We start from the raw sequence: 10,990 nt of genomic DNA, 5'->3' as shown, positions 1-10,990 counted from the left end.
CACCTCCCCCAGGGCAGAGTCCCTGCTGTCCCCCTCTCCGTGTTTGCAGGAGCACCCCAGCAAGGCAAACCCCACCAAAGCCAGCTCTGAGACCTCTGGGGAACCCCAATTTTCCCCATACCCCGAAGTCCCAGCCTTCCTGGGGTGCCCAAGCCCCAGTGCTGACACAACATCCTCTGCAGCACCCTCAGCCCCGGGCAGGGGGAACGGGAGGCTGCGAGCACATCCCACCAGGCCAGCTCCCCTCAGGAGCCCCAGAATGACTCCAGCAGCTACACACAGGGCTGAACTGGCTCCTGAGGGCAATTTCTGGAGTTAATATTGATGTGAAGGAATCAGAAAAGTGCAGCCCAGCAATGAGATAGCAAGTGTGTGTTTTGGAAGATGAGAGAATTTGAATAGTTCAGCCTGGAGAAGGGACTCCAGGGAGACCTTAGAGCCCTTTCCAGTACCTGAGAGGGCCCTGGGACAATGAACTGAAGTGACAGGTCAAAGGGGAGTGACTTCAAACTGCTGCAGGGCAGGGTTAGATTGGATACTGGGCAGAAATTCCTGTCTGTGAGGGTGCCCAGAGCTGCTCTGGCTGCCCCATGATCCCTGGCAGTGTCCAATGCCAGGTTGGACGGGGCTTGGAGCAGCCTGGGACAGTGGAAGCTGTCCCTGCCATGGCAGGGGTGGAACTGGATTGATGCCTGGGTGATTTCCTGGCTCGAGCTGTTCTGGAAAAGGTGAAGGAACTCCAGGAAGAGACATGGAGCTGAAATCCTGTGTCTGGGAGGTTTGCACTGGGAAGAACTGGATGCAAGAGGCACCACAAGTGCTCTTATAAACACCAGCACCCTGTTGTGATGGTTATTTTTTATTGCTCTGAATCCTTCACCAAACTGAGGAGGCCTCACTCAGCCAGGAGCCCCAGGCAGCCCTGCCACGAGGAACTCCAACAGCAGGGATGGGATGGGATGGGATGGGATGGGATGGGGAGGAGCAGCGGTGACGCCTTCCTTGTGTTCCTGGGATGGGGAGGGAAGGGCTGGGAGCAGGCTGCTCATGGAGCTGGTGGCACAGGTGCCTGACACTTCTCAGAGGAGAAGCTCCAAGCCCAAAGTGTCCCTCCTGTGGTGGCTGTGCCCTCGTGGCCACAGGGCTTGCTCTGGGGCAGGGGTGGAGGAACCTGGAGAGCCTTTCCTTGTCCTGCTCTCCCAGCCTAGGAGGACACTGGGCGTGGGAGAGCGAAGAACTTGCCCGGGATTGCCCTCCTCTCAATCTCGAGCCACAGGGAGAACAAATCCAGCTCCCTGTGCTCCGTGGCCAGCTGGAAGGTGAAGTTCTGCAGCAGCGTGGTGAGGAACAGGAAGAGCTCGATGCGGGCCAGAGCCTCCCCTGGGCACATCCGCTTCCCTGGGCACGAGAGAGGGGTGACCCCGGTGGGGATCGAGGGGACAGGAGGGTGGGAGGGTGGCACTGTGGTGGCACTGGGTGCCTGTGCTGGCACTCCTGGGCACAGAGCTGGCAGGGCAGGGGAGCACTGACCTGCTGAGAAAGCCATGAAGGCCTCGCGTTTCCTGAACTCGCCCTTCTCATCCAAAAAATGTTTGGGGTCCACTTCTTTGGGGTTCTCCCACTGGGTTGGATCCGAGTGCACAGAGGAAAGTACTGGAATAACAGGAGTGCCCTGTGGGAGAGGGGTGGAGCAGGGATGTGAGGAGGGACATCAGTGCCACGCCATGGGCTCTGCTGGGGTGGTTTAGTCAGGGGGGAGCATCTGGGGACACGGGGGAGGCTGGGTGTGCACCCCAATACCCAAGCAGGTTCCCATGGGGAGGCAGCCTGGATTGGTGGCTCTGTGCCACTGGGACAAATGACGTGGGCTCTGGTGTCCCCATGGTCCTGCCAGTCTCTCTGCAGCTCATGGGACACTAATTACCAAGTTCTTCCATGGATTTCTGTTAAAGCCCCTCTCACTGCCAAATTCAAAGGTAGGAGATGTTCCCTGATGGTGGGTTTTGCACACAGTGCTCGTGGTCAAACCGGGAGGGGTCCCCACATCTGCCAAGGGGTGGGAGGGTCTGGCCTGGCCCGACCCCAGGCTGGGCTCCTGCTCTGGCCCCGCAGCCCTGCACGGCTCCGCGGGGGGAAGAGCTGTTTTCCAGGATGGGCAAGGAAGGGTCACGGGCTGTGGGCAGGACAGACAGACACTCACGTGCCTCTACTCCCCTCTGAAAGGTCATTGCTACCGAGGATTGGGAAAGACCCGGGACCTTCAGATGTGAGCAAACAGTCCAAGGACAAAGGCAAACGGCACTGGAGCCCCGCTGCACCTCTCCTGTGGAGACAGAGGCTCCAGGGCCACCCCGAGTACCTTGGGGATGGAGTAGCCCCTGAACAGGACGTCCTGCGTCGTCATGCGCGGGAAGTTCTCGATGCGGGCCTTGTGGAAGCGCTGCAGCTCGTGGATCACGGCATTGGTGTAGGGCATCCGCAGCTTGTCCTCCGTGCAGGGGGCACGGCCAGTGCCCACCACGGCATCGATCTCCTCCTGGACCTTGGCTGGGGACAGCAGGGGGCTGGGTGCCTGCTGTGCAACCTCCCCAGGGTTCCTTACTGGCCTCCACGGGCCCTTATCCTAACCCCAGGAGTGGGCTAGATCCTAATCCCTTGTAAAGGCCAGAAACAGTCTCTGCCCTCATCCCTCCCTGCATCTCCCACAGGCCAGTCCAGGGCCATCTGCACGGGCAGGGATGGAGCACAGGGAGCAGCACCCGGATCCCCCTGGCCTGTGGGAGTCTGTGTCTGATGGCTCCCACCCTAGGGTGACCCCACAGGTGATTTGGGTCTGCCCTCAGACAGGACCCTCCAGGGCTGGGACCCTCTGCCCCAGGAGCACCCCGGGCATGGGAGCAGCTGTGTTTTGCTGCCATACCTTGGATGTGGGGGTGCTTTGCCAGCATCAGCAGGAAGAACACCAGGGTGTTGCTGGTTGTCACCGTCCCGGCGCCGAAGAGGTTGAACACTGACATGATCAGGTCTTCTTGGCTGTACATGGTCTCTGGGCTGCCCTTCTCCTGCAAGAAGGTGTGGTGGGGAGGGATTCAGTGGTGTCTGGGTGATCCTGCAGGCTGCAGCCAGGCTGGAGGGCAGCCCCCCTCTACCTTCTCTGCTCTTATCAGGAAACAGTCGATGTAGTCCCGGGGGCAGCTGGAGTCCAGAGTCAGCTGGTGGAACTGCACCTTCTCCTGGATGTGGTCCTTCAGCTTCTGGCAGTCGGCCAGGACCTTCTTGTGCGGCCCCGGGAGCCGGTCCATGATGCTGGGAAAGGTGTTGTACACCTGCGGGCACAGGAGGCACGGCAGGGCTCAGGTTCCTGGGCAGAGCCTCCCCGCCCCTCCCTCAAAGCCACGCTGTCCCCCCAAAGGCAGGGAGCGTCCTCAGCCCCTGAGGGCAGCAGGCAGAGGGTGCTGAGCACACCAGGCTCCCACCTTGGCCACGGGGGACAGGAAGAAGCTGATGTAGTTCCCGATGGCGTTGAGCAGCTCCAGGAAAGCCGCGTCGCTGTAGCTGTAGCGGCTCCCGAAGACCACAGAGCAGATCACGTTGGACACGGCGTGTCTGAACATGGTCATCGGCTCAAAGGCATTGCCTGCAGCCACAAGAAGTGAGAAAAGCACCAAAAAGTCACCAGTTATTTATCTGCTTCAAGACAGAAAACACCCCTTCCCCCCCGCTCTGAGCCCCTGATTTTGGAACCTGGCTGATCTGTGGGCCCCAGCAAAGAGCCCCCCTGAGCTGAGGGCTCCTCCATCCACCCCCCTGCCCTAAACCCTGCCACAGCTTGGACTGAGAGAAACACAGGCACCTGCAGGAAGCCCCAGGAGATGTGCTGGCAGGAGCTTGGTATTGCTGGCGAGGAGGGAATCACCCTGATAAGCCCGAGTCACTGGGGCAGTGTCCCAGCTGGGCGTTCCCAGGCTCACACAGTCCCGTTCCCTATTCCTGTTCTCCTGGCAGGGAATGCTCCTGTTGTGGCCATCCCTGCACCAGTTCAGAGCAGGATCTCCCTCCTGGCCCTACAGCCATGCCTGTAGCACATCCCTGCAGCTTCTGAGTGGGGTGGGGCTGGATCTCAGCCCTTCCCTGCAGGCATCACCCACACCAGACCCTGCAAACAGCTCTGGGGCCACACATGTCACATGGAGCTCTTGTGTGTCCTCTGCCCACCACAGGGCCAGCAAGGACGGGAGCCACGTCACCTTGGAGCTTTGCCAGCAGCTCCACCAGGTGCTGAGCCTCCTGCTGCACCTTCTGGGACATGGAGCTCTTCCCCATCCCGAAGTCCCGCAGGGTGCTGAGTGTGAACCTCCGCAGCTCCCGCCACTTCTTCTCATTGTCGGAGACAAATCCTGGAGGGACACAGAGGAGATCAGCCCCTGCCCACCCTGCTGCTCCCCAAGACTGGGAACCCTGCTCTGGGCCAGGCTGAGGAACAGCAGAGCAATAAGCCAGGGAACGATGCAGGTGTGCACAGTGTCCATGAACGGATGAGGGGAGCAGCTCAGAACAAAGCTGGAACCGCCTAACTGGAATTAATATTGTCCTTGCCCTTGTCGTAGGACTTGAAGGGTCTTGCAGGGCAGGAAATGGGTGCTTAAGGTCTTGGGTGCTGAGCCCTTCCCTAGAGTAGGGGTGTGGCCATCTGCTCCCCAGATGGATCCAGGAGAGATCCAGGCACTCACCGTAGTTTTTGGAGAGCTGCATCAGGAGGGGGATGGTGGGTCTGCCCCCAAACTCCTCGGAGTGTCCCACCAGGGCATCCTTCACTGCCTCGTACCCGCAGAGCACCACCACCGGCTTCAGCCCCAGCCACACGGTGAAGATGGGGCCGTAGGTGCTGCTGAGCTGGAGGGATGGGGAGCTCTGTGAGCCAGGGTTCCACACCAGTTCATTCACTTCCTTTCAAACTGGGACTCGAGCCCACAGCACTGGTGAATGCCCAGCAGGGAGGGGAAGTGCCTCCCTCAAAGCTGTGACCTCATCCCAGCCCTGTCCCTGTGGGTTTTATCCCAGTGCCACTTTGGGGGTTCAAAGCGTCATCTCCAGGAGCAGCTCTGGACAACAGCAGCACTGCAGCCCTTGAGGGGCACTGTCACCACGTGGGTGCCTCACAGGAGAAAGGCTTCAATCACAGGGTTGGTTCTGCTCCCAGCAGAAGGGATTTAGGCAGTTTTGGTAGAGCAAGAGATGAGGGAGGAAAGAAGAGAAAAGGAAGGTAGGAAGAGTCACCCGCGGGATTCTCCTTTTATTTTGGCACGGGACTTCCCCGCTGTCTGTCCTGCTGTCCTGCGAATGGGTCCAGCACGGCCACGTGTCCCTTGTCCCTTACCTTCTCGTAGTGCCTGTAGAGGGGCAGGACATCCTTCTGCCACAGGTTGCCCAGGATGGGCCAGGGAGCTGGGCCAGGAGGCAGCCGGCTCCTCTTCGGGTCACTCCTCCAGAGCAGGAGCCACAGGACGGAGAGGAGGAGGAGCAGAGTGACGAGCAGCCCGGCCGAGCCAGCGTCCATCCTCACCGTGCTGCCGAGCAGGGAAAGAAACGACGGAATTCCAGGGAGGAAAGCGAGCAGAGCGGAGCCCAGAGCTGTGTGAGTGCCCTTCCCCAGCACGGGGGGCTCCGGGCTGCTCAGGGACCAGCGGCGCTGCTCTGTCCCGGCCGGCCACGCCTGTCCCCGCTGGGCTGTGACAGAGCTCTCAGAGCCGTCCTGGGCACTGGGAGCTCTGTGACCCCGTGGGAGCCTGGCAAGGTGGTGACTGTCCCCTGCCCAGGCTACTGAGTCACCTTTGCTCGGTGCTCCCTTGCTGTAGCACACGGCAGAAGAAGATGTCACTGTCACTGTCCTGGCCTTTCATGTCCCCTCCAGTCACCGCCCCTTGGTCACTGCCTTGCTCACCAGGGCAGTGACTCAGGAGAGGGTAAACAGGGGGGCAAATGGGACACTGTGCCTGGCCACACCCCTGCGAGGTGACAGTGTCCCACCAAACTCCTTTCTGATGGAAAATGAATCAGAAAACAGAAAAAAAACCCACTTTTTCTGATACCTTTTGGGGCTCCTCTTGGGCTTTGGAGGAACATCAGCCCATGGCAGTGTGGTTGTTGGAGGTGTGGGTTAACTCCTCCCTGGGCATTGCTCCTCCAATGTGCATTGTGCTCTGAGCACCTGCACATCTGGCTGCACATGAGCACACCTGGCACGGGCACAGTCACCCCACCTGTGGGCTGAGCAAGCTGGGCACAGGCAGCTCCCAGGAGAGAATGGCATTCCTCCTGGAGGAGAGGGAGGAGGTTCGGGTCCGTGCTGGTCCCTGCTGAGGAAGGAGCCCCTCAGCAGAGGGAATTCAGTGGTGCTGGCAGAGAGGTGCGTGCCCTGCTCCACTCCCCTGGAGCAGAGAATCTCCCGGAGCAGCCAGGCTCAGCGGGGACACTGACACCAAGGCAAGGGATGCTATCCTAATGCCACTTTCCCACTGGCATCCCAAACCCTCCGAGGTGCTCTGCTCCCCCAGGGCCTCGTCCCTGTGGAGAGGAGGATGTGAACGCCTCTGCAGCACATTCCAGGCTGTCCCCTGTCCCCTCTGCAGCCCAGGCTGAGGCAGCCCTGGCAGCCGCTCGCCATGAGACCCAGACCTGTTAGTGATTGAGCTGGGAGTATTTTTGGTTGCTCTCAATAATGCATCAGCACTGGCTGAGCAGAGCCTGGCCGTGATTACAGGGCCAGTGTCATTTGTCATCACTGTCACCCTGCTGGCTGCGAGGGAGCTGCAGGGCAGCGTGATGGCAACACCCCTGTCACAGCCCTGGGGAGCAAGATGTCCCAGCTCTGGGGACAGCCCTGGGCACTGAGTGGGGCTCTGGCCTTTGGCACCTGCAGGTCCAGCCCTGCACCCTCTGGGGGCTCAGCACAGCAGTGCTGGGCCCTTCCTTCCCCGATCCCAGCTAAACCAGGCACACAGGCCAGGCTTTCCAAGGTGTGCTCATCCCACGAGCAGCACGAGGCTTTCCCCAGTACCAGCACATTTCTCCTGTTCATGAAACATCTCAAAGGTCTCTGGGGGCCCTGTGGGACACCAGGGGTGGGACCTGCTGTGGGTGTGAGGCAGCCAGGTGGTTCTGTGTCTGCTCTTCCCAAGCAGGAAGACATGATTCAAGAGGAAGGTGAAGCAATCTTCACGTTCCCTCAATAAATATCATCAAACACCTGCTCCTGGTTTTAACTGTAATGGAGCAGCAGCAGCAGCAGTGATCTGCACAGGGATGGCACAACACAGCAGAACACAATCCTGGCATTGGGAACAGGCGTGGGAAGGGTAATGGTTAATCAGGGACAGCCAGCCTTCATTTGGATCCTTCTGTGGCTGGAAAGAGAGCCAGGCGCTCTGCGCGCTGATCAGAGTCTGCACAGCAGGCAGAGGAACCGCTCTGGCTGCAGCGCCTGCGGGATCCCTCCCGCCCGGAGCCGTGCCCATCAGGGCAGGATGCCCGAGGTCAGTGACCCTGTGGGGCCAGCGGGATCCCAGGGATGTGCTGACACTCGGAAACGTGCCGCTGGAGCGGCTCCTGCCCGCGGGCACAGCCCCTGTGCCCCCGGGCAGAAATGCAGCCCGCGCAGGGAGCGATCCCAGCGCTGCGGCCGGGATGGCAAATGATGAAGATAAAATTAAACTTTCCAACAGCATTTTTATTTCCGATCCCCCCCTGCTTCCCCTGCTGCCCATCCAAGGGGTGACGGGTGTGAGGAGTGAAGGGTGGCTCTGGGAGGTTTGCAGCTGCACCAGGCACTGCCCAGAGAGCCTGCAGTAATTTATTGCTTAATTAGCCAGCATTCATTCATTTATCCCTCCTGTAATTCCCTGGAGAGCAAGGTTGGCTGCAGCAGGGGGCTTGTGGTGGGTCTGGATTATGGGTGCAATTCCAGGAAAGGAGCCTGCAGCTCTTCCTGGGCCCTCCCTCCTCACAGGACCCGGGCCTTGCTCCCACTTCTCCATAAACATGGCTCATGTTTGGAGAGGGCCAATGTTGCCCTGTGCTCATGGGAAATGAGCCGAGCCTTGCCATGCTCCCTTTTCCCTGGTGTGAGATGGATCCCAGGGAGCTGTTGGGAAAATCACCCAAAGGATGTGGAATACAGGGGATTCCTTAGAACAGCTGCACTGCCCTGAAACCTTCCTGTCCTGCTGTTTGCCTTCCTGCAATAATTACAGAGAGGAGAAAAAAATCCCCTCCTCCTCTGCTGCCTGGCAAACATCCCAGGTCCTTACCGGGGCACGGGGCTCCTTTGCTCCCCGTTTGTGTATTTATCACATCCATAAAGCTCATTAAAATGCGTTCATTCAATGAGAGGGGAAATCAGCACTCCACACAGCGGGTGATGCTCACACCCCCCGAGCAGCTCCGGGAGAGAGGCACCACCGCGGGGCCGGGCTGGGCACCTGGCACCGGCCCCGTGTCCCCGCCGATGGCACCGGCAGCTCCTGGGGCGGGGAGTGCCAGCACCTTCCTCCGCATTGCCGTGCCTGCTGCCAGCCCTGGGGGCTGGGCCCGGAGCCCCGGCGGGCACCGTGCGGCTCGGTGTGCCCCGGGCGTCCCTACCCACCACCCGCAGCACTTCGCGCTGGGGACGGGAGGCTCTGGCCGCCTCTGCCCCTCCTGCTCACGGGCCGGGTCCGCTCTCCCGGAGGATGGAGCCCCGGGCTCTGCGCGGCAGGCAGGGAGCCCTGCAGGGCAGGCAGGGAGCGGGCACAGCCCCGAGCACAGCGCCAGCCCTGCCCGGTGCCATATGTCCCCGGTGCCCGCCGGGCCAGGTGGCAGATGGCAGGTGGGGCAGGGCTGCTCCTCCCGGCGGCACAGCCCCGTGCCAGGCACAGCGGCCAGCTCCAGTCGGGAGAGGGGAGGAGAGGGGGCTGCAGGCCCCGGGCAGCGAGCCCTGCTGCCGGGAATTCGCTCCTGCCCGGTGCAGGGTAATTCACATTGCACAGGGACTGAAACACGGAGCGCACAGCCTGATGCCTCCTGGGCTTGGGAATGGGATGGGATGGGATGGGATGGGATGGGTTGGGTTGGGATGGGATGGGATGGGATGGGATGGGATCCTGCAGAGGTTGAAGGCTCGTGCTCCTGCACAGCTCAGCCAGGACAGAGCAGGGGTTTGGTGGTGGTCGCTTGTCCCCAGCAGCCCAGGGATAAGGGGTGTGAGCAGCTCCCTGGCTGTGCCCCCTGCTCCCCTCCTCCCTTTCCCCATTTTCCTGCTGCAGGGACTGCACAGACGCCGCTTCCATCCCATCCTTCATTATCTCTGTCTCCTGGAGCAGCAAACAGGGAAATATGATTAAAGCCTCTCACAGGGAGCTCATCAGCCTGTGGGGAGGCCAGGAGCTCCCTGGTGCGGGGAGAGCCGCCCTGCTCTGCCGGGTGTCAGCAGCACGGCCGGGCTGTGGCTGCTGCTGCCCCCAGCCCGCGGTGCCCAGCAGAGCCCGAGGAGAGGCCGGGTGGGCTGTGACAGCTGCTGGTGGCGTGTGCGGGGAGCAGGGGGGGCACGAGGGAGGGTGCGGGGCAGGAGGAGCCTGCGGAGCCGCGGCCGGGGCAGCGCCGGGCCCCGTCAGCGCAGCGCTGTCAGACGCTGTGCGCTGGAACAGGCTGCCCTGACGTTAATTGCCTTTGACCCATCTGGGCCGGCGCTATCAGATCTTGGAGGTTCAGCGGCCCCGAGATGCTGGGGTGGACGGGAGGGGACAGCCCTGTCACCGTGTGAAGGAGGGAGGGCTCGAGCCAGAGGCGTGGGGCGCTCGGACCGGCCCTACTGCAGCGCGGCGCTGGTGGAGGCGGGGAGGATCCGCCCCGGCAGGGGGATTCGGAGCTGCCTCCGGGCCAGGGGGAGCTGGGCAGCCTCACTGGAGCCGGGGATTTGCTCGGTGTTGTCCGTGAGTGTCACCCTTCCTGTGCCCGTGGAAGGAACGTCTCGCTGGCACCATGGTGGGAACCGCGGCTCTGAGCCGTGCTGCTCCCCGTCCCTCTTCAAAGCAACCAGAGTTCCCTTCCCACCCCGGACAGCACATAAAATATCTGCCTTTTCCATCCCGCGCTAATGGTGCCATTTAAGATGGAAAATCGCGGAGAGGAAGTGCTGAGCCTGCAGCAGCTGATGCCATGGGAGATGCCAGGAGCTGCCTGGCTCTGAAACATCCCCAGATCCTGAGAGAGGCGTGTGGTGCAGCAGCAGCATCCCAGGGGGGAAAGGGCCCCAGGGCACCGTCCCGGGGAAAGACCCCACACCGGGCACCAGCAGGGCCTGCGGGTTCCTGCAGCAGGAGCCCGGATCCCTCAGCCCATCCCTCTGCAGAGGGGTCCCGCGGCTGCGACAGGCTCCTGCTGCCCTGCCCGGGCCGGCTCACCCGCTCTGCCCCAGGCCCGAGTGTCCCCAGGGCTGGGACAGCAGAGATGGGGGAGCCGGGGTGGGAGCCGGGGTGGGAGCGGAGCTGCAAGGGCTGGGGGAGCTGCCCGAGGATGCCAGGAGATCCCGCGGGAAGCGGGGGCCATGCCGAGGGACGCCGAGGTGATGTCGGGCGGGTGCCAGGGACGCTGGAGCGGCGCTGGGGCCGTGTCACGGGGCCCGAGGGGATGCCAGGTGACGCTGGGCGTGCCAGGGGGATGCCGGGGGGATGCCAGGTGAGGCCGAGGCCGTGTCGAGGGAGGCTGAGGGATGCCGGGGGGATGCCGGGGCCACGCCCAGGGATGCCGGGGGAAGTCAGGGGATGCCGGGGGGGATGCCCGGCTCCAGGCTCGCTCCAAGACCCCCGCCCGGCCCCGAGAGCCCGCCGGGGCGGGCGGTCCCGGACTACATTTCCCATGGCCGCCGCGGCCGGGGGCGGTGCGGGGCGGTGCGGGGGGCGCGGAGCGCAGGCGGAGGCGCGGAGAGGCGCAGGGGCGGCGGGGCCCGCTCGGCCCG

The 10,990-nt window shown here is 62.4% G+C and overlaps 1 protein-coding gene across 1 annotated transcript; it reads right to left on the bottom strand.

Annotated features, from left to right (window-relative positions):
- Nucleotides 1-1,204: 1,204 nt before the first annotated feature.
- Nucleotides 1,205-5,557, bottom strand: LOC121354193 (cytochrome P450 2C5-like). Its single transcript, XM_041468621.1, has 9 exons — nucleotides 5,378-5,557; nucleotides 4,731-4,893; nucleotides 4,248-4,397; nucleotides 3,477-3,637; nucleotides 3,150-3,326; nucleotides 2,921-3,062; nucleotides 2,360-2,547; nucleotides 1,531-1,672; nucleotides 1,205-1,398 (listed from the first exon to the last, which is right to left on the bottom strand). Exons 1-9 carry the CDS (start codon nucleotides 5,555-5,557, stop codon nucleotides 1,205-1,207), a joined length of 1,497 nt encoding a protein of 498 aa, XP_041324555.1.
- Between the last annotated feature and the right edge of the window lie 5,433 nt (nucleotides 5,558-10,990).

Source organism: Pyrgilauda ruficollis, unplaced genomic scaffold (assembly GCF_017590135.1).
Source record: "Pyrgilauda ruficollis isolate IOZ18807 unplaced genomic scaffold, ASM1759013v1 scaffold222, whole genome shotgun sequence".
NCBI classification, from domain to species: Eukaryota; Metazoa; Chordata; class Aves; order Passeriformes; family Passeridae; genus Pyrgilauda; species Pyrgilauda ruficollis.
Note: the sequence above shows the minus strand (reverse complement) of the source record. Positions and strands in the feature narration are given on the sequence as shown.

What these genes read in the sequence shown, in the direction of transcription:
- LOC121354193 (XM_041468621.1), bottom strand. Translation starts at nt 5,557, where the DNA reads ATGGACGCTGGCTCGGCCGGGCTGCTCGTCACTCTGCTCCTCCTCCTC. An exon ending in AAAGCACCCCCACATCCAAG is followed by an intron (nt 2,548 to 2,920) that starts GTATGGCAGCAA and finishes TGCTGTCCCCAG; the next exon opens with CCAAGGTCCAGGAGGAGATC. An exon ending in CTTCATGGCTTTCTCAGCAG is followed by an intron (nt 1,399 to 1,530) that starts GTCAGTGCTCCC and finishes TCTCGTGCCCAG; the next exon opens with GGAAGCGGATGTGCCCAGGG.